Raw genomic sequence first — 23,799 nt, 5'->3', positions numbered from 1 at the left:
AGCCTGTTTCACTATTAATGACCCTTCGAGGCTTTAACGGTGTAGCCAAGGAACTACCATGTTCAGGGAGTTGTTTGAAGAACAAGAGTAATTCCTCGAATGAGCTTTTTCATTGCCTATTACAGATCCTAGAACGCGGCAGCCGGCAAAATTTTCAATTGCCGTCCCTTCGAACAACCTGAGAGCTTATCTTTAAAGCCTGTTTCACTATTAATGACCCTTCGAGGCTTTAACGGTGTAGCCAAGGAACTACCATGTTCAGGGAGTTGTTTGAAGAACAAGAGTAATTCCTCGAAACTTCCTACTGCGCTACCGTCGTCTGCGTACGATTGTTGCAATACGTGCGTATTCTGGACAAACCTTAGCAAGGGAGGGGTGGGTACTTCATGCATAGCCATAGCAATGAGTCCTTTTGAGTTGTGCTTTCGAGGGACTGCAGTGTTTTACCTGCGACGTCAATTCGTACTGGGCTGAGAATGAGTTCTGAACGACAAAACTAAAAAAACGGGGCAAATTATCTTGATATTTTTAACTGCCAATAGAGAAATGTCTTTTTCGGTCATTTTTTTTCGGCGTATCTGCAAAGCTATCGAGAAAATTTTCTGACAACTGGGCAGCGAAGTTTTTCTATTGTCAAAATTGCTTGCGGCCGAAGTTTTGAACGCACTTTTGCGCTCATGTAGACCTCATTTCATCCAAATTTTGTATCTGGAAAGAGCAGCAGTCATTTTTTTGCTCCTTTTAGACCCAGTTTACTAGAAAACATATCATGAGACATAGAAACTTTAATTCATCTCAATTTCGGGTATTCATTTGGCAAAGTTACCCGTCGGCATTACTAAAAACACCAAAAATTGGTTTTGGTAGAAAAATGGTATCTTTTAAATTTTGGGCCCAGTGTACAAAGCAGTTTGTAAAAACTCATTCGGAAACTGTCCGATGTATCGATGATGAGGTCTTCTGGATCAGATGAAGGTGAGTAAACTGTTGAAGACTGGTGTCTTGAAAATAAGATTAAATTGAGTGCTAAGATAGGCAGTTTTAAATATAGAAGGAACTATGCACTCAATGCTTTTGAGTATAAACTTAAACTAACGGAGTGACTAATTACTTTGCGGAGGACTATCCTTCAACCTTTTTCAGATGGCTGAATATGACATTCAGACGTGAACACGTAGTGAAACGTTTGAAAGAAGCAAAGAAGACCCAAGAAAGTGTTCAAAGCATATCGAAATTTATCATTCACTACAACGAGCACGTCGCCATAACTAGTCAAACATGGCTTGAAATTTTTCAACAGGGTAGGTATTTTCCTTAATTTGATTTGTATCTTGATAGAGATAATCTTAATGATTTGATCTTTATTGTTTTTAGCTTCGGTGGATTTGCAATTAGCTTTATGGTACGTTGCAAATGAAGTTGTACAAACGGCTGGTAACAAACGGCGTGGCTTGGGAACATTATTCAAAGAAGCCTTTAGACCACACTTAGAAAGGGCGTTGCCATTGACAGCAGACAACTCACGAAATTCACAATTTCTGAAAGTTGTGTTGGTTTGGGAGGAAAGGAAAGTTTTCGACCAGCAGTTTTGTGACCGATTAAAATCGATAATAGGTAATGGCTGATTGTTTTAAAATTGAGTTTTTCCCATTATATTTGTTCTGATTTTACGCCCACCCAGTGCACTTTGTGTTGCTGTAGAGCACGTTACTGTTTAAAATATCACGTGAGCCTGAGGGTGTAAAAATTATATGCCCATTAAACTGGGGGGGGGGGGGGGGGGGAGCTTAAATTACTAAAGCCTAATTACTAAAACATAAATTACTAAATACTGAAGCCTAAATTACTACCATAAGAAAGATAGGTATTGGGCATTCAACAATTTTAATATTTGCTCTTGTTCTAGAGTCGGCTAGTGCAAATCCAGGATATGGCAAAAGTACCGCGGAAGATTATGAACCGGAAATGCTGTCTTCCCCCTTCGGGGACCTGCCACAGAAGTCCGAAAATAAATTTAATGCTTATGATGACCAGGACAGAGTTGCACGTGCGATGGCAATTTCTCAAGATTTCCAAGTATGTTCCCCTTGTTTAGCATTCGTCAACGTAAATTATGTTACAATTATTGGGATTATCTGGCATTGGATTGCATTTTTGTTTTGGCCTCCATTAGGAACTACCCCGATATTGTGTCTAATCTAATAGTGGGCATGCCATTTCCACGATCTTGTACCATTTTGGATTTGTTCAGCTTTTTCTCCTGCGTCGCATTTCATCTGTACGTGCGCACATGTTAATTTTGCACATTATGAAATTCTTAAAACAATTTTCGTCTGAGACCCGCAGGCCCTTATAGGGATAGGGTGCATGTGGACCCAATTTTGTTACTCGAACCGTACTCTATAACAGATCATTAGTATTGTTTCAGCTCACATCTACTCATCAGTTATTTGATAGAACACAGAAAACACAAGCTGATGAGGAAATTTCGAGGAAGCAGTTTGAGCTCAACAATTTTGACATTACCTCAATGGAAATGTTTAAGAGTTTGAAAGGTTTGTTTTGAATTGCTTTTTAAACAAATGATCTAAATTGTTTCATTTTCAAACTATTCTTTAGAGAAATCGGAAGGAGTGAAAATGAAACAGCAGTTTGAATCTGTCGCAAGCAGGCTTGCTGATTTGGTACAGCAGATGGAATCCGAATTCGACCTGAAGAATCAGTCTCTGGACCACGCAATGGCGGCTGAAATGTACTTCAAACACCAACAGTCTGAGGCCATAGTTGTTTGCAAAGTGAGCAAGCTTCAAATTTTGTCCTTTAGAGCTGCAGAGTATATTTTGTTGAAGATCAGAGACCCGTACAGCTTAAGGAAGGGCTACGTAGTCATAATTATTCAAAAATAACGGAAGCAATGTTTTGTGCTCCCTGGATGTATAAGATTATTGCGTGGGATAATGTGTCTTGGTTTGCAGGAGGTTTGAAAGAGTTGATTAAATGAAGCTTCCATACCATACCTATCGCGTCTTTGTGATTGTTAATACCGGGTATCCGAAAAATAATTGGCGAATTTTAATCATCTGACCACAGATTTCTGTTGGTCCATGAAGAATATTAAGTGTTCTTTTTAGGCATACAAAAACTTCGGATCGCGAATTTCGAGTTTAAAAAAGCGTTTGCGAGAGAAGAAGAAGGGTCTTCCTGCTTCCGTGCCTGTTAGCTCACAACAGAGTGCAACCTCAAATGACATGGAACTGGATGATGACGAGGACCTAGAAATGGAACAGTCTTCGATATCAGTCCATCAGGAGATCTCAAGCCCGACTATTGGACACAATGTCAACTCCCCAAATTCAAAGTTCTCAGATCCCAACAAAATGATTGGTAGGACATTTTTTTCAGGACTCCTGATATTCCTTTTCGACAGCTTTTGTAGTTCAATGATGTTCATTGATCGATTCTTTTTATAGCTTCAAAGCAGTAAGCCGAACGCAGCTATATATCTGTGTTCCTGTTTTTTTAGAATTCAAAGAATTTGAGTTGTATTGGGGAGATCTGTTTACAACTTATCATGATTTTTTAATTCAAATTGGAGTGATAATATTGGTCAAGCCGAAACAGGAAGTTGGGCGAAAAAGCGAGTAGTTTTGCGTCGTGAATTTTTACTATAATTTTAAAGAAGTGCGTGTGTGGCTCTCAATGGAGCGAGTTTTTTGTTCATTCGCGTGATTAAATTTTCGGTCACACTTGACTTACATCACTCTCAAAAATGACTTCCTCTCTTTGAAAATGACTTTTATTTACTTTAATTCAAAGAGATAAGCTCAAATGGGTGTGTGTCACTCTAAATGAAGGTTATTTGAGAGCAGCTAGTAGAGGCAGCAAAAATTTATACTGATTTTAAATCAAAATATAACATATCAGGCTTCAATGAAAAGACGAGTTTTTTTGGTCTGTCTTTTTTACAGTTTTTTTTTGGGACTGCAGATCTACGAAGCAATTGCGGCTATTTTCTGGCAATCTGCCAGCTATGTTTTTTTTGTTCTGTCGATTTTGATAATCGGATTTTTTTTCTGAATGATTTTCCCATCCATTCATCGTGCATTCTGGGTTTAGTCTTTTGTTTAGTTCATGAAATTTTTTTTATTTTAATGGCCCGTGACACATTTGTTTCCGACAATTTTTGAGCTTTTGATTCACCAAAATTGTCAAGCAGACAATTTCACCCCTACGCATAACCCCCAGCAACTGTAACCGTAAATTCACAGTGTAACGGAGAATTCTGTGTGGTTTGGGTACCACCTCTCCCTATCGTGGGTGCTTCCCGACCTCACTTTCTTTCGCCCAGTGAAGATAAGCCCTCAATAGTTAAGCAGTGAAGATAATCCCTTTTCCAGCAATTGTTGCTAGTTTTGCTACGTGGTATCACAATGGTTTTCAGTAGAGGTGATATGCGCTTTCCATCTATATTAGTACAATAGAAGTTAAAGATTTCAAGCTTTAGTTGGGTGTTCAATTGCTCGCAAAAGAAGTTTGTATCAATTATATCAGTCCTGTGGTCTTTTTTATGCTAGTTTTCGCTTGACCATTCTTTTTGACTTTTTGTCCTCAAAAACGAAATAAACAGGTAGGGCTTTGAGGGCATTAAGTGCTCTTAGAGCCCTAAGCCTTATTATTCTCTGACAATGCGATTAACCAATGCTGTTTTGAGTAGACGATTTCATGGTGTGAAGGGCGGTTCTTAATCTTAAAAGTTTGTCCCCGACCCAGTAGCCTCACCCCGACACCCTCCTACCCCCATCAGCCCAGTACCCCCCGCAACTCTCCCATTGTTCACCCTCATCCACCTGGCGATTTGAACCCCCCTCTCAGCTAACCTTCCACCCCCTCCATTGCTTGGACAACTATTTTTCTAAACGGGAAATGAATTTTGTACAGTGAAGGATTTTTGCAGTCTTCTGTCTGTTTATTTGCCTGGACGTTTTGTATATAGTTTGTTTATTATGGTAGCTGTTCTTTCAAAGAGCCTGATAGTGTTGTTTTCAATTTGTTCAAATCTTTGAAATGTAATTCAGGACTGGTTCTACCAGTTTTTTTGTTTGATCGTCTGCAGACAGCAAAGCTGAAAAAGTGAATTCTTCTGAATAACTTAGTCATCTCTCTAACTCATGACGTCGTTTTTGACTATCTCTGGCAAATGTTATAGGTCATTTGCGTGATTAGGTTTTTGATCATGTGTGACCTACCTCATTAATTGCCGCAATCAAGTGACAACTAACACACGTCTATTTGGCAGCTAATCCGGAAATCTGCTAAGAGTTTGGAAGTTCTCTGATTTTCTGTCCCGGACAATGGCAATGCCTTGAGGTATGCTGGGGTATGCCTTGAGGTATGCTGAGTGTCGACTGGTATCTATAATAATGATGAATTGCTTTCAAACAAACTTTGTCGCAATTAGTCCTGTCGGTCGTTTTTTATGGGGATTTTTCGTCTACCGAGTTTTCTACTGACCGTTGTTTGTCAGATCACCAAATTTCCCTTCCTTTTCGTCTTGTGACACGGAGTAAACTGGTAAAGCACGAGGGTACTAATTCGCTTTGTAGTTCTCTAAAGCTTTCTTTGTCTCTGGTATGGGATTCACCAAAACTGTTGAGATAAAATCAGTCCCTACGCACAACAGCCACCAACTGGAGCCGTAAAGTCACGGCTTGAAGCAAAATTTTGTGTGGTTTGGGTATCTTCTCCGCGTATCGTGTTTGCTTCCCCACCTCACTTTCTTTAACCTTTCGCCCAGTGAAAATAAGCATTTTGTTCTTAAACTAGCGCTCATCAAAGCGAACCCCTTGCTGGTCGTTTGAGATCAATTCATTCGGCATTGGTCGACTATGTCTGTAACAATTGGGCGGTAAACATACAATTAGCACCGTAAGAATGATCGATGCCAGTAACAGCCCCGAGTGCTCAAATGCTCTCCAACGCATTTTTGTACAACTGATTTTTCGTCTGACCAATTCATCTTGTTACTTTTTGGCTTCAGAAACAGTATTAACTCGTAAATCTCGAGATCGTTAAGACCGAGAAGAAACTGAAACTGCTGAGGAGACTTAATTGCATGGCGAGAAGGCCAATTCTTGGAATTTTAGACCACTCACGAAATTCACCCATTCCACTACCTTCCCTCATCGATTTCTGCTTCGTTGGCGTAAATGAATGAGGTTAAACCTTCTACGCCTGACTTATTGTTCGAGAGGAACTCGGCCAACGGTACTCAATTTATATTTAGGGTTGTTTACAGTTTTCTCGCCATTTTTATTGTGCTTGGAAATTTATTATTTGCTCTTAAACTAAGTTCGTAGAATTTATATTAGTCTTGTAGCCTTTTAGATGCAATTTTACTGACTCATTTTGTCTTACGTTTTCAATCTTTCGTTCGGGATAAACAGTTAAAGCCCGGAGGGCATTAAGTCGATGAGAAGCTCCATGATCTTCATCACTACGCGTTACGATCTTCACTAGTCTCTAGGTGTACAATTTAGCTTAGCCGCTGAGAAGACTTAACTTAGTTGCGTGAAGGCAGTTGTTTGGAGGTTTGGCCCCCTATTCTCCACACACACATCGACGCCTCCAATTCCACACCCCCTAACCAACCATCCAACCTGCGAACCAGTCAATTTCCCCTCTCCACCAAAATAACCTTATTGCATCACTTTTCTACAATCAGTTCCGACTTTCTTAAGGTACTCTCACTACGCCGAACTTAGCTACTACCGAATCCAAGTACCCGCCAGTCGTTTGAAAGCAATTTGCTCAACTTTGGTCGGTTAGGTTATAATTTTTTGGTGTGCGAATTTAATGTAAAGACGTACCCAAACACGCAATCGCCAGCTATAGGGTTTCTTCGTCAACAAAGCCCTAGCAGGCTGAAGCTTGTAGTTCTTGATATCTGCTGCTATTTTATACGACCGCTTCTTCCGTCAAAAAACCCTCAGTAATTTTCAGTTCTCGATCGGCAAATGTTTGATTCAAATGGTTTGCTCAAGTATAATGTTAAATAGTATATGTGGGGACAGTTTCACAAAGTTTCGTTAGTTTCAATGCCCCCTTTTCATTGGCTTTTTCAATGCTATCTGATTGCACAAATGACATTTATTGATTTTTTTTTTACATTTGTGCAGTTTCTGGGATCTGCTGGTATATACTGCCATGTGATAGCCGACTTTATTATTGATCTGAACATAGTTCTGTTTTTTTTTTAAGTTCATCTTCGTCAAGTTTTTGTGACATCGTTCGGTTATACAGCAGAAAGTCAAAAACATCATTTTTTTTAAAAAGCCGAATTCCACTTGAAACACGCACTTACAAGTTTTAGAATGCCAGATCGCTGCTTTTTTAGATTCTAATTTTTTAAAAATCTACAGTGCCATGTTTCAAACTTACATGTTCGTTTTTCAAGCAGGATTGCGTGACTGCTGCTAAAGTCACTTCGAAATTCTGGCTGCATTTTGAAGCGCTGCAAGGACCCCGATTGATGCCAGTTTTCGCAGCGACTTCATCGAAGTGACATATCCTATGATGATGGAATGCTCGCCTTTATTCGTAGTGCTTGATTTTGCCGTCGTATTGATTACATGATCAATTGCGCTCGAACGTTTGTCTTTCGATCTTTTTGTTTTCATGCAGTTTCGCTAGACCGCTTTGACTTTTTGAATGGCTTTTATTACGCTTGACATCATGATTCCTGTGTGATCTAAGGTAATCTTACATTCTGGATAGGAGGCAGTTCAGTACTAAAATCAAATAAAAATGCGCTGAAATTGACTTTGTTCACTACTGGCCTAGATAGGCTCGATTAACATCATTTGAGGCCCTTTTATAACCCGTTGACGGCTACTATCCACATCGCTCGGGCTTATTCAAGCTAAAATTCATTTTACATTTGGCATGTTTTCGCAAATACGTTTAAGGTCAGAGAGCGAAACTCGAAGGAAGTGGGATAAACTGTTCTGCCAACGCCGGTCTGGAAATTTGCCGGTTATGTTTCCAATTGTCTTGTAATTTGATGTGAACGTAAGTTTGGCTGTTTACTCACCGTGCACATTGGGCGAGACAAAGATAACGATTTTGAATAGCTGAACTGATAAAAGTTGCTTTCTTTAGCGACGTTCTCCTGAGCGTTTATGGCGACCCCTCTTTTGTGCCGTTATTAATTCGTCTCAAGCGAAGTTTGTGGCAATTATATTTGATAGTTCTTTTCTTTTGTATAGAAAAAAAGAGTTGGGATACGTTCCACTGCCACATATGTTAACCAATTATATGGTCCTGTAATTGGAATTTGATTCCATCTACTATAAAATTGCTTGGTCTTCTGTATCTGTGGAAAGCAAATGCTCCTTATTTATTGGACGATGCATTAAAAAGCGACAATATTCCAATTTTGGCTTTTCAGCCATGAAGCCGTTGGAAGCGCCGCCTGTGCCTGGAGGAACGTTGAACGCAGTGAGTGATATCATGCGACAGCTCATGTCAAGAGTGAATGGTCCTCCGGGGATCGAGGGAGAAAGTACAACTCAAGGTTCAGACTCTCAATCCGACAGCAACAGAAACTCACAACATCCATTTTCAACTCAGCATCAATTTGGTTTTTACGGGACAAATCCTCTTATGGCCGCGTCCTATTACACCACGCCTTACTCAACAAACACGACGAGCAGTCAGGAAATGAACAATAGCCAGCCTGTCCCCCCTCCCCACAATGCAAACTGTTCCAACACCGATGCAGGGCAGGCACCTTTGCCCCCATGTAAGTGTTCCTACTTTTAAACGTTCTCAATCTGGGCCAAAAAGTATCCTCCTGTCTTTTTATGCGGTTTTTGTTCTGATGCCATTTTCAACCTCAAAAACGGGATAAACAAATAAAGACAGAAGGACAGTAAACAATTGAGCAGCTCTACTAGTCTAAGTGTACATTTCACCAAAGCTGCTGAGAAGACAAAATCATGGCGCAAAATCAGTTTTTTGGCGGTTTGGACCGCTCTTCAAAACTAAACCCACCCCGCTCTAAACGCCTTCTAATGCGCCCGCCAATGCTAACCTGCCTAAGTCCAGGATGGTTATTAGTATTTGAGAGCAATTTGCCCGAAGTTAGTCGGTTATGTTTTGTAAACCCAGTCAAGTTTTCAGTATTTATCAGAAGCCATTTCAGATGTTTTTACGACAATTGCGCAGCCTAATTTTAAAATATTGCCCGACATATAAGATAAGCAATCATTTCAGTCATGTTATCAAACTAAGTTCATTTCTCCTATCGATATAGCGCTCTTCAATTTAGTTTGCTCTTGTTGAAGAAAATTGATTAGTTTAAGTAAAGCTTGTGTTATTCGTATAATTTTTAATAGCCGCCCTCATCTTCTCAGCCGGCTATTATAGCGCTCCTATTTTTTACAATTCAAAGAATTTGAATTGTATTGGGGCGCTGTCTTTTTTTTTTTTTTTAAGATCTGTTCACACATTTTCATGATTTTTGAAGTCAAATTGGAGTAGTGATTTTGGTCACGCCGAAACAGGAAATGGAGCGAAAAAGCGAGTGGTTTTGCGGCGTGAATTTTTTTCGCTCTAATTTTAAAGTAGAGTGCGAAAATGGTGTTTGAACAAAAATTCGGTTTCTCGGTAGTGGTTTTTTGTTCACATGCGGCAATTTCACTCTGATTTTTACTGTTTTTTCGATTTTTTGGATCGGATTTTTTTCTAAATGGTTTTCCCAATCCGTTCACAGCTCATTCTAGGCCTAGTTTTTTGTTTGAATTAAATTTTCATTTCTCGCTAGGGGTTTTTTTGTTCACATGCGGCATTTTGACATTGATTTTTTGTTTTTTTTTTTCTTATTTTTTGATCTGATTTTTTTAAAATGGTTTTCTCAATTCACTAATAGTCCATTCTAGGTCTAGTTTTGCTGTTTAGTCAATGAAAATTCTTTGAATTGTACGTCAGGACTTGTCCTGCTATGTTTTTTTACTTCGTCGAATAAAAAAATGTTTCGCTTTACCTCATTTTGCCGTCTTTTCAACATTTTGCGTGAACTCTTTTTGACTTCTCTAGGCTAGTTTCTCTCTTCTCTCATTCTGCTAAAAGTGATTTTGAACATCAGTTGCTCAGCAAAGCAATTCAAAATGAACAGTCAGTATAAAAAATTGAAGTCAGAAATAGAAACGGGATAAACCCATAAAGCCCAATTTTAGATGCCCGCTATTTGAACGTCGGTCCTATAAGTATTAGTTACCTCTCTCTAATGCTGATTGTTATTGATAGTAGCCCCTGTAGCCTCTCTCTAAGAAACAGAAGTATGTTCAACTACGAAATGCCATCAAAATAAATCGGACTTAAAAAAATGTTTTTGTACGAAAATCTTTTTTTTTCAATATCTTCTGTTATTTCAATCCCAGTCATGCTTATTGGAATCAACGGCGGCTATTTTCCGGCAATCTGCCGGGTATGTTTTATATTGAGCTAATTTTGATAGACTAACTTTTTTTGCTTGGCCAGCGTTAACTGATGTAAATGCATTTTTTGTGCCTTTTAGGTTTTTTTGTTCTTTTAGTGTTTTCAATTATAAGCAATTTTTCTCGCAAATAGAATTGACAAGAATTTCGCTTGTATTTTGTAATTAATTACTCTCAAAGGAAGTTTTTAATTGCTCTCAAACAAAGTTTGTAGCAATTATATTAGTCCTGTCGGTCTTTTTTAATAGCCGCACAGCGGTAGCTGGGGTTATTATTAGCCTTCTTTGGGTTTTTTTATTTCCTCGTCATGATTTTTGTTACGACCATATGACGTCACAGCCACTTTTTTTTTCATTCGTGCATGCAATTTCAACTGAATTGCATGCGTCATTTTTGAATTACATGTGTGACGTCATTTTTCGCTCTTAGTGGAGCGAGTTTTTTTGTTCATTCGCGTGATTTTTTAATTCAAATTGGAGTGATAATATTGGTCAAGCCGAAACAGGAAGTTGGGCGAAAAAGCGAGTAGTTTTGCGTCGTGAATTTTTACTATAATTTTAAAGAAGTGCGTGTGTGGCTCTCAATGGAGCGAGTTTTTTGTTCATTCGCGTGATTAAATTTTCGGTCACACTTGACTTACATCACTCTCAAAAATGACTTCCTCTCTTTGAAAATAACTTTTATTTACTTTAATTCAAAGAGATAAGGTCAAATGGGTGTGTGTCACTCTAAATGAAGGTTATTTGAGATCAGCTAATAGAAGCAGCAATAACTTTTTTTAATCAAAACAATATTTTGATTAAAAATAACAATATTTTTAATCAAAATATAACAGATCACCCTTCAATAAACAGACAAATTTTTTTGGTCTGTCTTTTTTACTGTTCTTTTTGAGACTGCCGATCTACGAATCTATTGCGGCTCTTTTCTGGCAATCTGCCAGCTATGTTTTGCGATTTTTCGTTGACCGATTTTTCGTCTGACGCTTTTGACTTTTCGTCCTCAAAAACGGGATAAACAGGGTAGCGCCCATTGGGTATTAAATTTGAAGACACCCCCCTGATGGCCCCTCCCCCACAGTTATCCCAACCCCCCACCTCACTGTTGCCAAACCCCCCCCCCCCCACCCTAGGTGTCAAGGAATCTCCTCTGGGGTTTTATAATAAATTACTGCTTAGTTTATTGTGGTAGTGGAATGATTTCAACTTTTTAACATCACATATTTTAGCTTTTTTTGACAAAACGTGCGATTTTTTTCATTTTTTTTGACATTCATTTTTCATTATTCAGGTCTTTCCAGATGCAGGAGCCAGAAAACGTCCTTATGGGTTTAATAATAAGTTACTGAAACTTTTTTGCCATGGAATAGCTTTCAATTTTCGACAATGACAAATTTTAGCAATTTTTTTTTTGATAAAACAGTCTTTGTCGGTGTTTAGGTTTCTGCAGCCTCAAAAGCCGCGGAACCTCCTCTAGGGTTTGAAAATAGGTCACTCTATGTTTTCTAAATGAAATGGAATGTTTTTCAATATTTCAACAACATGAATTTTGGCACTTCTTTTTTTTTTACAAAACTTGCAATTTTTTTCCCAATTTTTTGACATTTGTTATTTTTCAGGTCTTTCACTCTAACAGAAATTCTCCATTAGTGTTTGATAATATGTTACTGGAAAATATATTTTGGCCATGGATTAGTTTTTAACTTGTATCACAATTTTCATCAGTTGTTTTATGCAACTTGCCTTTTTTTTGGATTATTTTTGGAATTTTTGTTTATTTTTTTGGTTTCTCCAGCCTCAAGAGCAAATAACCTCCTCTAGGGTTTGATTATAGTTTACTGCATAGCTTCTAGTTGTATTGGAACGTTATTAAGATTTTAATATCACGAATTTCAGCTTTTTTTGGACAAAACTTGCAATTTTCTTCCGTTTTTTAAAGATTTATTGTTATTTAGGTTTTGCAGCCTCAGGTGTCAGAAAACCTCCGTTAGGATTTGATAATAAGTTACTGGTATATTTTTGCCATGGAAGAGCCTCAGGAGCCACGGAAACTCGTTTAGAATTCTATATTGGCAATTTTTACATTTTTTTTAAATCTTTTTGATTTTTTTATCATTTTTTTTGCACGCAAGGGTTCTAGGGACCTTCTTCAAAGTTTGATGATACGCTGTCTAGTCTCTAGTGTTAATGGAATGGTTATCAATTTTTTAGTGACTCCAGCTTCATCAATTTTCTGATAAAATTTAATTTATTTTTCAAAATTTTCGAAAATTACCATGTTCCAAGTTTACGGATCTTTATGAGCCAGTGAAACTAATTAAAGCTTGAAATAGGGATACTGGATAGTCTCTTGGGACAATGAAATGGTTTTGAAGATTTTAATATCTGGAGTTTTTGCAAGATTTTAACATTTTATTTTTTTTCGAGTTTTTTTGTCCCTTTCTGATCTTACCGATTATTACTGGCCAACGAAGCTTTTCAATTCTTGCAGATGGGTTACTTGACATCACTCCAGAGACAAAAAATAATTTTGAACTTTTTCACTGAGAAATCTGAAAGCTTTTCTTTTAAGTTTTGCAAATTCAAATATCAGTTTTTTTATTTATTTACTAACAAGGCTAGAAAACTGAAAGTTGCAGAGTCGAATCAAGCTAAAGCTAGCATCAATAGACCGTGGATAGCTACTGACGAAGCGAACCGCTCGCCGGTTGTTTGAGAGCAATTCGCCCGACGTTAATTGGTGATGTTTGTAAACGTGCAGGGCTTTCTTATGCAAATTTTTTGCTTGACCATTTTGCGCTTTTCTTCTAGAACACTCTTTGACTTCTCAAATGACTTTTTCACGCTTTCATTCTTCTTTTTTGAGTTGTATCTATTGCAATCACTCCAATGTAAAGCTTGTGATTATGAAGTCGGTTGCAGCATAGCACAAACAAGGGCCTGGTAGACGAGTGGTCAGTGCATATGGTTATGGATCGGGAGGTCAGTGGTTCGAATTCCGGCGGGGTTAAATCTTTCTACCAGCCTGTCGTTCGAGAGCAATTCTTTCGTCATAAGTCGGTTTATGTTACATTTAATGCGATTTTTCGCTTGACTTTTTTGTGTGAGTCAATTGACTTTTTGTCCTTAAAAACGGGGTAAACAGGTAGCGCCCAGCGGTCATTATGTGCTCTTAGAGCCTTTCAGCTGTTTCAGCTCAAACTGTTTTGGAGACCTATACGGATGGTGTAAAGGGTGTTTCTTAGAGGTTGATGCAACCCCTCCCATTATTGACCCCTCCCTCCCCCCCCCAAACAATTGCCCCCCTCCCCCCCCCCCCGCCCTTCACTGCGCTGTTGCCACCGAATATCAGAAAAAGTTTGCTTGAATTTTCGTAATTAATTGCCCCCTTTTATCAAAGAAATTCGCTGGTATTTTTGTAATTAATTGCTCTCAATCGAAGTTTTTAATTGCTCTCAAACAAAGTTTTTAGCAATTATATTTGTCCTGTCGGTCTTTTTTCTTCAATGCGATTTTTCGTCTGACCCATTTGACTTTTCTTCCTCAAAAACGGCATAAACATGTAGCGCCCAGCGAGCTTTATGTGCTCTTGGATGCTTTCAGCACTGTTTCAGCTCAAATTTTTTTGGAGACTTATGGTTTGAAGGGCGGTTCTTAGAAGTTGAAGACCCCCTACAGTTGATTACCCCCCTCCCACTGTTGCCCTAACCGCCCTCACGCCAGCAGTCCCCCGGTGCTCCATCCCCTCCCGTTATTCTCGAGGCTAGCTACCGACAAAACACCGCTCGCTAAAAACACGCAAATTTGTACCAATTTTCACACTTTTTCAAGCCTTTTGAAAATTTCTCTCATTTTTGAGTTTTATCAGCCCTAGTTTTTAAGGAACCTCCTCTAGGGTTTAAGGATGGTTTACTGCATAGTTTTTAGATGTATGAAAATGTTTTCAAACATTTTAAATCACGAATTTAATTTTTTTTTGGACAAAACTTTCAATTTTCTGAAGATATATTGTTATTTAGGTTTTGCAGCCTCAGGGGTCAGAAATACTCCATTAGGATTTGATATTAAGTTACTGGAATATTTTTGCCATGGAAGAGACTCAAGAGCCACGGAACCTCGTTTAGGATTCTATAATAGGTTACTGCATAGTTTCTAGCTGTAATGATATGTTTTTCAAGATTTTAATATCACGAATATAAGCAGTTTTTCGAATCTTTTGTTTTTTTATTTTCCATCACCAGGAACCTCCCCTTCCAAGGCTTGATAATAAGGTGCGCATATTTTTTAGAGTTAATGGAATATTTATCAATATTTTAATGACACCAGTCTTAGCAATTAGACAATGAAATGGTTTCGAAGATATTGTTATCTTGAATCACAGCAAGATTTTGTTAAATTTTGCAATTGTTTTCAAAATTTTTGATTATTTTTCTCCTTTTCTAATTTTAACGATCGTTACTGGTCAACGAAATTTTTAAGTCTTGCAGATGGGTTACATGACAGAACTCCGGAGACAATGGTTTTATGTTTTTTTCACTGCGAAATCTGGAAACTTTCCTTTTAAGGTTTACACTTATTTTTTTGTCTATTTGATTAAATGACTAAGAAGGCTAGAAAACTTAATATGGCAGAGTCGAATCCTATTATGGAAAATACTTCTAGCTCTCTCCATGTCGTTTGGGGTTTCTTCTTTCTCTTTTTCGTTCACGTTTTATCTCTCGCATTCTATCTCTTTCCTTAACTCTTTGTTGATGCCGCACTTCAGCTGCTGTTATGTGGCGCGATTTGGTCATCTACTATCCTCATTAATTCTGCATTTTAAAGAATTTTTAAATCTTAATTGAGTTAACTAGCACTTTTTAGGAAATCATTGTTAATTGCTCTCAAACGCAGTTTGCGGGAAATATATTAGTCCTGCTTTTTTGCGCAATTTTTCTCTTGACCAATTTTGACTGAGCCATTCGTCTTCTCGTCCTCAGAAATGGGATTAAGAGCTAGCAACCAGTGGGCATTAAGTTCTCCTAGAGGCTTTCAGCTCAAAAGTCTCCAAGTATGCGATTCACAGAAACTGTTTTGAATGCTTATATTGTGTGAAGGGCGGTTCTTATAAATTGATTACACAACCCCCTCCCCACTGCCCACACATCAGTACCCCAATACACTACTTCGCTCCCATCCCGCTGCGGTCCACCGCCCGCTGCGCTCACCGCACTGCCCTTCAATTAAGTTAAAGCTATCCTCACTAAAGCGTGGCTAGCTACTGACGAAGCCAACCGCTCGCCGGTCGTTTTAGAGCAATTCACCCGACGTTAGTCGGTTATGCTTGTATTTTTTGATGCAATATTTAAAAACTAGGTCTAATTGAATTCGGTTTAACTTTGGTTACTCATTTCCTCACTTCAAATAGTAAGCTTTTTGTTGGCAGCTATGAAGATTTTAAATTGATTTCAACTGATTTCTGTCAATCGTGTGATCAGCAGCGGTAGCACAATTTGCTGAAAATAATTTTTGGAAGTTGTAATTTGTAAAGACTGTTTTTAATAACCAGCAGATTGTTTGCAATCTGCTGGCTTTGTATTTAACATATCAGCTTTCAGATTGATTTTTGTAATGCAATTTTGTTTTGTCTTTTTAATGCATTTTTGCTTACCCACGTCTTTTTATAGCTGCGTAGCTTTAAGCTGAGCGGAGCTATATTGCGGTGTTCTTTTTTTGCTTCGTCGACTGACGCTCTTTTTTCGTTTTACAATTGTTCACACCTCAAATCTGAAAAGTATAATTTTCTGAATGACTTCTTCCTCTCACTAACTGCTTTTGCGCGCGTGACGTCATTTCTCACTCTCTCTAGCAAAAGTTTTTTTGCGTGATTAGATTTTGATCATAAGTGACTTACCTCTTTCATTAAAATGACTTTTGCACTTCAAAATTTAAGTTTATTTTGAATTAGTTTAAGGTCAAAGGAACTCATATGTGTAATAAGGGTCCCTAATGAAAAGGCTTCTGAGCAATGAATTTTAGCAAGCTTTATTAATTTATCGTTTAATATTTTTACATAGCTTTTTGAGCGGCGTAGATAAATTTTTAAACTTATATCTGTATCTGTTTCCATCTCTATCATACGGCACGCAAGTCTATTCTTTCGCAGCTATTCCGGCAATCTGGCGGCTTTGTTCTGACCCTTTCAACTGTTCGTCCCCAAAATGGAACAGAGATAATGCCCGGAGAGCATTAGGACCTTTTTGAGCCTTACAGCTTATTAGTCTCTAGGTGTTGCGATTCACGAAAACCGTTCAGGAGACACAAATTTATAGTGTGAAGGGCAGATTTTAGAGTTTGACCCCTCCCTCTCTCACTTCAATCCCCCACCTCGCATCAACTCCCATGCTGAATCCACGCCCCTTCTATAATCTAAAGCTAGCCTTCCTAAAATGCACTTCTTGAAAAAACCAAGCGCTTGTCAGTCTTATGAGAGCATTCCGCCCGACGCTAACTTTCTAATTTTTTAAAAATCAAATACATGAATAATTTTACTTCCTTTGGTCTCTTATACCGTTTCTGTTTTTATCATTTTTTGTCTAGCCCTGTTTGTTTTTATCTGGCCACTTTTTAAGCGACTTTTGTAAAAACTGACTTGATATTTGTCTGTTAAATTGCTCTCATTCAGAATTTAACATAATCGTTAATCGGTGGCAGTTTATTACCAAAAGTTGAATTCGAAGTGCTCCAAAATTGATTTCGGTTCTCATTTTATTTATAAAAGTAGCTCCAATATGACTCAATTGACCAATTTCCCCCTGTATTTAACGCCCCGTTACTGGCAAAGCAATTTTCGTTTGATTCCCGTCCACCGATTGTTAGCAAATCGTCGGTTATGTTAATGGAAGTATTTAAAAAGTGAGTGTTTAGTTTAAGTTTAATTCATTGATAAGTGATCTCCTGAGTCAGGCTGTATTTTTGTTTGGTTCGCCACTATGTTGTGGGTAATTTTACCAGTGTTTTGGGTAATTTTGCGTCAAAACTAACAGCAAACAAAATAAATTTTTGCAAGTAAAATTTTGGGCCCTGTTTCGATATCTAACTTGGAGAAAAAACTTGGGTTCTGTGAAGCCTTGTGAGGATCCTATGAAAAAAAGAAACTTTGATTGCTCTTGAATTCATCATGGAAAGAATTTGAAACTTTTAGTTAAAAAGTCCTAAAAATTGTTACTTCAAAATATGAATTTTTAGAAGTTTTTATGTGCTCTCAAAAACTGCCCCCGAGTTTGAACTAGACCAAATCAAGTCATTTTGCATAGTTTCCGTAGTTAAATTTTTTTAAATCGAATTTTTAGAATATGCAAATTGAAGTTTCAGAATATACAAAAACTTGCACCAAATTTTTTGAGCATGGTTGTGGGCTCGAGCACTGCCTCTTTGCTATTTTGCTCAATTTAATGAGCTGATGAACGGACGTGAAGTGCGTGACTTTAAACATTTCAACAGGGCCCGAATACTGCCATCATCTGGTTAACTGAGCTACCACATTACTTGCAACATTCTGTTAGACGAAACCTTGTATTAAAGTGGTACTCGTTCATAGTCAAGGGGCACTCTTGGCCCTTTATGGAACTTGTTTTTGGAAAAAAAATGTTTTTCGAATAGATGGAAAAATAAAAGTAGTCTTAATATCGAGCGCCAGCCATTATCATTTTCATGGTTTATAATTCTTCTAGTATTACAACTTTGTGGCTATTTTCTGGCAACCTGCTGACTAAATATCTCTTCTTTAAACTTCATTTTATCGCAATTCAAATAAGCTCACTACATAAATTGTTGGAAATTCCCATTGTTTTTTGTACAATGATGAAGCAGTATCTATAGCCCTGCGTACTCACCTGTCAATGCAATCTTAATTTTGCTTCAGCTGATACACGCGAAGGAGGTGGCATCACAACTGCGTTTTTCGAGTCAGTTGCTGAAAAGTCAAATGCAATTGATGAAGATTCATCGAAAAGTGTCAAAACCAGCAAAAGCTCAATTAAAGCTGTCAGTAAGCAAATTGATCAGCTATTATCTGGCGCAAACAATTCAACTTCGACATCTGAGGAATCGACGCCAGCGACGTCCCCAGTTAAGAGCACTTACCAAGCGGCGCCCTCATTTTATTCACCTCAGACGTCAGTGGCCAACCCGTATGCTAATCAAACACAACCCTCGTACCCTAGCAATGCTAATTACGCCCAGCTTTATCCACCTGTGGCGAATCCCTCGTATTATCCTAATTTTTTCAATCCGTTTCAAAAGTCTCCAGGTGCTATTGAGACATCTGCCGCTAATTACACTTCCAAAGCGAATGATGTTGATCTGAGGCATCAAAATAACCAAATGTCACAAAATCAAACAGGCTACGAAAAATTTTATAATCAAAATCAACCCACTTCGCATGAATTTGATCGCCAGTATAATGAGCCACGCAGTGAAAATAATTCTGGCAGAGATAACTGGAATGCGACTGGAAATTCAGATTATTCGGATCCACGCAGGCGTAATCGGGATCATTACAGGGGAGGATTTCATGAAAACCGACCCTACGGTAATCGCTTTGGTGATAGAGGTCGAGGGGCGCCTCCTTTCAGGGGACGTGGTCATTGGCGAGGAAATGATCATCGGCCTCAACATGATCAAGACTACAGAAATAGTTTGCATGATTTTCAGCACAGAGGACGAGGAGGTCATTGGAACAATCGTGGGTCGGATAATTACGTTCGTGGGAGAGGTGGATATAGAGCAGCTGCCTTCAATAGCCACCCGATCTCAGATGCGGATGACTGTCAAGGTCTAAGAAATGAAGGACGCAATGAAAATGGACCCAAAACGATTAAAGAGGTGCTTAAGGACTCGGGTGATCAATTTTTAACGGCTACTCTCTCGGCGGATTCAGATGTTTCATCATCAACTGAAACAAGCCCCTTGAAAGGTGCTGACAAGCCGTTAGTCATGGACGTCTCCAGTCTTAATGCTTCAAGTTTATCAGAGGCAAGTGTCACACCCTCCAAATCATTAGCAACTCAATCGTCGGAAAAGGAAGAAACAAGCTACGAAGATCAAAACGCGTTTCATTTTGATGCGATAAAGAATGCTCGGTATGCAGCTGAGAAAGAGAGCGATAAAGATGCTTCGCATTTCGATGCAATCAAGCGAGCAAGAAACGTGGCAGCAGAATTTGAACAATCGGCTGCTTTCGTTGATGCTAATGAGAATTCATCGACTCACGATGATTCTATCGACAACAGTGTTCCTATTCTTATGAGTTCAGACCTCGATGGGTCTGATAAATCAAATTCCAATTCGCCTATCAAGCCTGTAATGAATGTAGCTACTGTTATCAAATCGCAAAACGCTGCAGTGGATAGCAATAACTGGAAGTCGTCCTCTAATAGCCGCGGAAATTCTGATCGTAATTCAATTCTAGCTCAACCCCAACAGCCAGTGATGCCGAATCTCAGCAACATTGACACTAGTTCCCCTGAATATGCCAAATGGTGGTTTTATCATTTCGGCAGAGGTCGTGGAAGAGGAGGGGGTCCAGCTTCAATGCAATCAGGACCTGCACTGTCATCCAGGTCTCAATATACGCCGGGAACAGCACAGCCTGTTCGGTCAAGTAATGCACGATAGTATCAGTAAACTCTTGTTTCAGTTCAGCTCGGAATAACTTGTCCAATTAAATTTTATCTTAAAATATAAATTTTCGAGTATTACTACTGCGGTGTTTTTTGTTCATATTTGATTTGTATCTCTTCCTGAAACATTTTTTGATTATTGTTTTTGAAATGAACAACATGACCTTGACTGACTAATCGTGAGTTCTATCAGATTTGCCCGCTATCAAGGCACACGCAACGCTCAAGGTAACTAAAAGAGGAACTGTAACCCACCCCCCCCCCCCGAATCTTCACCCCGTACATCGTGCCACTCGTAACTCAGCAGCCCGGTGCTCTTTTCCCCGCCCCGCCGCACTTACCCTACGTCAAATCAATTAAGGTAAAGCTAGCCTCTCTAAACCGTATCTAGCTACTGACGCTGAAGACGCCAATCGCTAGCCAGTCGTTTGAGAGCAATCCGCCCGACGTTAGTCGGTTGTTTTATTTTTAATAGCCGCGAAGCGATAGCGGCTATTATTGGGGACATCGTGGTTTTTTGCAATTCAAAGAATTTGAATTGTATTGGTGCGCTGTCTTTTTTATATCTGCGAAGCTGTAAGCTGAGCGTAGCTATATTGCGGTGCTCTTGGTTTTTTACAATTCAAAGAATTTGAATTGTATTGGGGCGCTGTCTTTTTACGACTCGAAGAGGAGTATTGGAGAAGTCCTTTTTTAAATCAATTTTGTTGGAGTGATTTTTGAAGCGGGAAATGAAACGCGTGAAAAAATTTGGAGTGATTTTGGCGCTGAACGAACTTGAAGAGCGGAGCGAAAAGAGAGTGGTTTTTGTTCATATCGCTGTTTTTGAGAGAGCGAGAAATTGATGTGTGAAAAAATTTTCTCTAAGCGAGCGAAATTTTTTTGTTCACGTGCGGCATTTTAAAGCAGTTTTTTTTATTTATTTTGGTTAAGAGGATTGGTTATGATTTTGTTTTAATTTTTGGCTGGTTTTGGTAGTGCTTTGAAGGTTTTTGGAAATTCATATGAATTTTATGTTAACTCGGAGGTTTTTAATGTATTTTGCTGATTTTCGGGCTATTTTTTGCGTTTTTTTTGACGATTATTTTGTTTTACTGGCTCCAATGGGTATTGAGGAAACCCCTTCTACTCAAGAATTTTTATGATAACAATTGGTTACAGTTTTGTGGGTAAGAATCATTTTTTTGTTGAGAAATATGACAAAAAAAATGACGAAAATTGGAACTATTTTTCGTAACTTTTTGCCGCATCTGGATACCCTATTGGCTGATGGGAATTTTTCCTTGGATTTATATGCTTTTGAAATTTTAAAGAATTTGATAACTTTTTCCAGTTTTTCAGTGAAAGTTGTTTTTAAGAGCTTTCTTTTCATAATATAGCCTAAAGTATTTTGTTTCAAAATTCACCTCAGTGGTTTTAGTAAGTACTAGTTGTTTTCATGAAGTTATTTTGGCAGAGATAGTTTTTTCGGGATCTCAATTTATAACAAAATTTGATCAGATTTTTTATCATATTTTAACAGATTTTTTGTTTTTAGTTTTTTGTTTCATGACTTTGTTTCAAGATAATCATAAATTAGTGAAGGCACGTTTTGTTTGATGAGTAGTTGGATGGCGTTTAAGTAGATTTTCACTTCGAGTCGTTTTCGGAATTCTTCCGGCTATGTTTTTTAAGATCTGTTCATGATTTTCATGATTTTTGAAGTCAAATTGGAGTAGTGATTTTGGTCACGCCGAAACACGAAATAGAGCGAAAAAGCGAGTGGTTTTGCGGCGCCAATTTGTTTTGCTCTAACTTTAAAGTAGAGTGAGAAAACGGTGTCGGAACAAAAATTCGGTTTCTCGGTAGCGGTTTTTTGTTCACATATGGCAATTTCACTCTGATTTTACTGTTTTTTCGATTTTTTGGATCGGATTTTTTTAAAAATGTTTTTCCCAATCCATTCAAAGCTCATTCTAGGCCTAGTTTTTTGTTTGAATTAAATTTTCATTTCTCGCTAGAGGTTTTTTTGTTCACATGAGGCATTTTGACATTGATTTTCTGTTTTTCTCTTAGTTTTTTGATCTGATTTTTTAAAAATGGTTTTTTCAATTCACTGATAGTCCATTCTAGGTCTAGTTTTGCTGTTTAGTCAATGAAAATTCTTTGAATTGTACGTCAGGACTTGTCCTGTGTTTTTTGTTTCGTCGTCTGACGCTCTTTTTTGTTTTACATTTGTTCACTCAGCAAAGCTGAAAAAGTCAAATTTTCTGAATGACTTCTTCCTCTCACTAACGTCATTTGCGCGCGTGACGTCATTTCTCACTCGCTTTAGCGAAAGTTTTTAGGTTATTTGCGTGATTAGATTTTGATCATACGTGACTTACCTCACTCAATAAAATGACTTTTGCACTTTAAGACTGAAGTTTAATTTGAATTTGTTTAAGGTCAAAGGAACTAATATGTGCAGTAAAGGTCCCTAATAAGAGGCTTCTGCGGAATGAATTTTAACAAGCTTGATTAATTTATCGCTGAATGTTTTTACTTAGTTTTTTGAGAAGCGTCGATTTTTTTTTCAATTTAGATCTCTATGTTTCTATCTATTATTTGGCACGCAGGTCTATTCTTTCGCAGCTCTTCCGGCAATCTGCCGGCTATGTTTAATTGCTCTTGAACGAAGCTCAGCAATTATTGTAAACGTGTGCCTTTTTTATGCAAAATTTTCGCTTGACAATTTTGACTTTTCGAGTGACGTTTACGCCCTTGAGTTTCTGCGTTTTGCGTGATCTAAAATTCTCTCTCAATAACAATTTCAAGCAGTTGAACTCAATTGGCGGCAATTTAATACTATAAGTCAAATGAAAATTGCGCCGAAACTGGTGCCATTTTTCACTTTAAATCTTAATAGCGGTATATGTTAACCTCTAATGTGGTTATTTGAAGCCCAGTATTAAACTTCTTGGTCCCATTTAGGCTCCCCCTCCCTCCCCCCGACTGAAGCAGGCTGAAGTTGACTAGAGCTCCCACTAGTCGTTCGAGAGCAATTCCGACGTTTAGTCGTTTATGTTTTTAAGATCTGTTCACGCTGTTTTCGGCTTTTTCACGTCAGTGAGAAGTCAAATTAGAGTGGTGACTTTGGTGACACTGAAATCGAAAAGGGCGCGAGAAATCGAGTAGGTTTGAGGCATGACTTTTTTCAAAATACTTTTAAAGTGGAGTGAGAAATTGGTTTTTGAACAATTTGGCGGTTTTTGATATGGATATTTTTTCATGTGCGCCAATTTGACTTCGGTGTTCAGAGTTTCCTCTCCTTCAGTGCTTTTAAGACGGTGCATGTGTGTTCTAATTCTGCCTGTTTGCCTTTGTCTGAATTCATTAAGGGGCAGCTAAAACTTGTTTGTCATTAAATATTTGTGAATTTTAGATTTCGCCCCCCTTTTTTAAAAATTATCTTGTCTTATCACTTAGTATCATCAATGACAGGTCTGATTGGTTGCTAATGATGCATAACAGAACAGAATTAATGGCTCTAAGTAATAGATATTGTTTTCATGACTTTTACACTACTTTTTCTCAAAAATTGTGATTTAATTTTTGAGTTCTGCAAGTATTTATTGTACTTTTCGATATCTTGTCATTCAATCTCATGGTGGACTGGTCTCT

At 38.2% G+C, this 23,799-nt stretch overlaps 2 protein-coding genes across 2 annotated transcripts in view; both read left to right on the top strand.

Annotated features, from left to right (window-relative positions):
* LOC142334647 (small ubiquitin-related modifier 2-like) overlaps positions 1 to 23,799 on the top strand; it is a 442,392-nt gene that overhangs the window by 404,893 nt on the left and 13,700 nt on the right. The gene's annotated exons all lie outside the window — the stretch shown is intronic.
* LOC142334641 (uncharacterized) lies at positions 1,148 to 20,299 on the top strand. Its single transcript, XM_075382839.1, has 8 exons — positions 1,148 to 1,301; positions 1,375 to 1,614; positions 1,907 to 2,076; positions 2,429 to 2,555; positions 2,620 to 2,795; positions 3,132 to 3,384; positions 8,447 to 8,800; positions 18,399 to 20,299. The coding sequence occupies exons 1-8, from the start codon at positions 1,154 to 1,156 to the stop codon at positions 20,150 to 20,152; spliced, it is 3,222 nt and encodes a 1,073-aa protein (XP_075238954.1). The 5' UTR covers positions 1,148 to 1,153; the 3' UTR covers positions 20,153 to 20,299.

This window comes from Convolutriloba macropyga, chromosome 2 (genome assembly GCF_964194025.1).
Source record: "Convolutriloba macropyga chromosome 2, txConMacr16.3, whole genome shotgun sequence".
NCBI classification, from domain to species: Eukaryota; Metazoa; Xenacoelomorpha; order Acoela; family Convolutidae; genus Convolutriloba; species Convolutriloba macropyga.
This window is presented reverse-complemented; position numbering and strand designations above follow the sequence as displayed.

Bases quoted from the DNA above. Each gene is read 5' to 3' on its own strand.
- LOC142334641 (XM_075382839.1), top strand. From the start codon at position 1,154: ATGACATTCAGACGTGAACACGTAGTGAAACGTTTGAAAGAAGCAAAG. The intron at 1,615-1,906 runs GTAATGGCTGAT...CTCTTGTTCTAG, and splicing joins CCGATTAAAATCGATAATAG to AGTCGGCTAGTGCAAATCCA. The intron at 3,385-8,446 runs GTAGGACATTTT...TTGGCTTTTCAG, and splicing joins AGATCCCAACAAAATGATTG to CCATGAAGCCGTTGGAAGCG.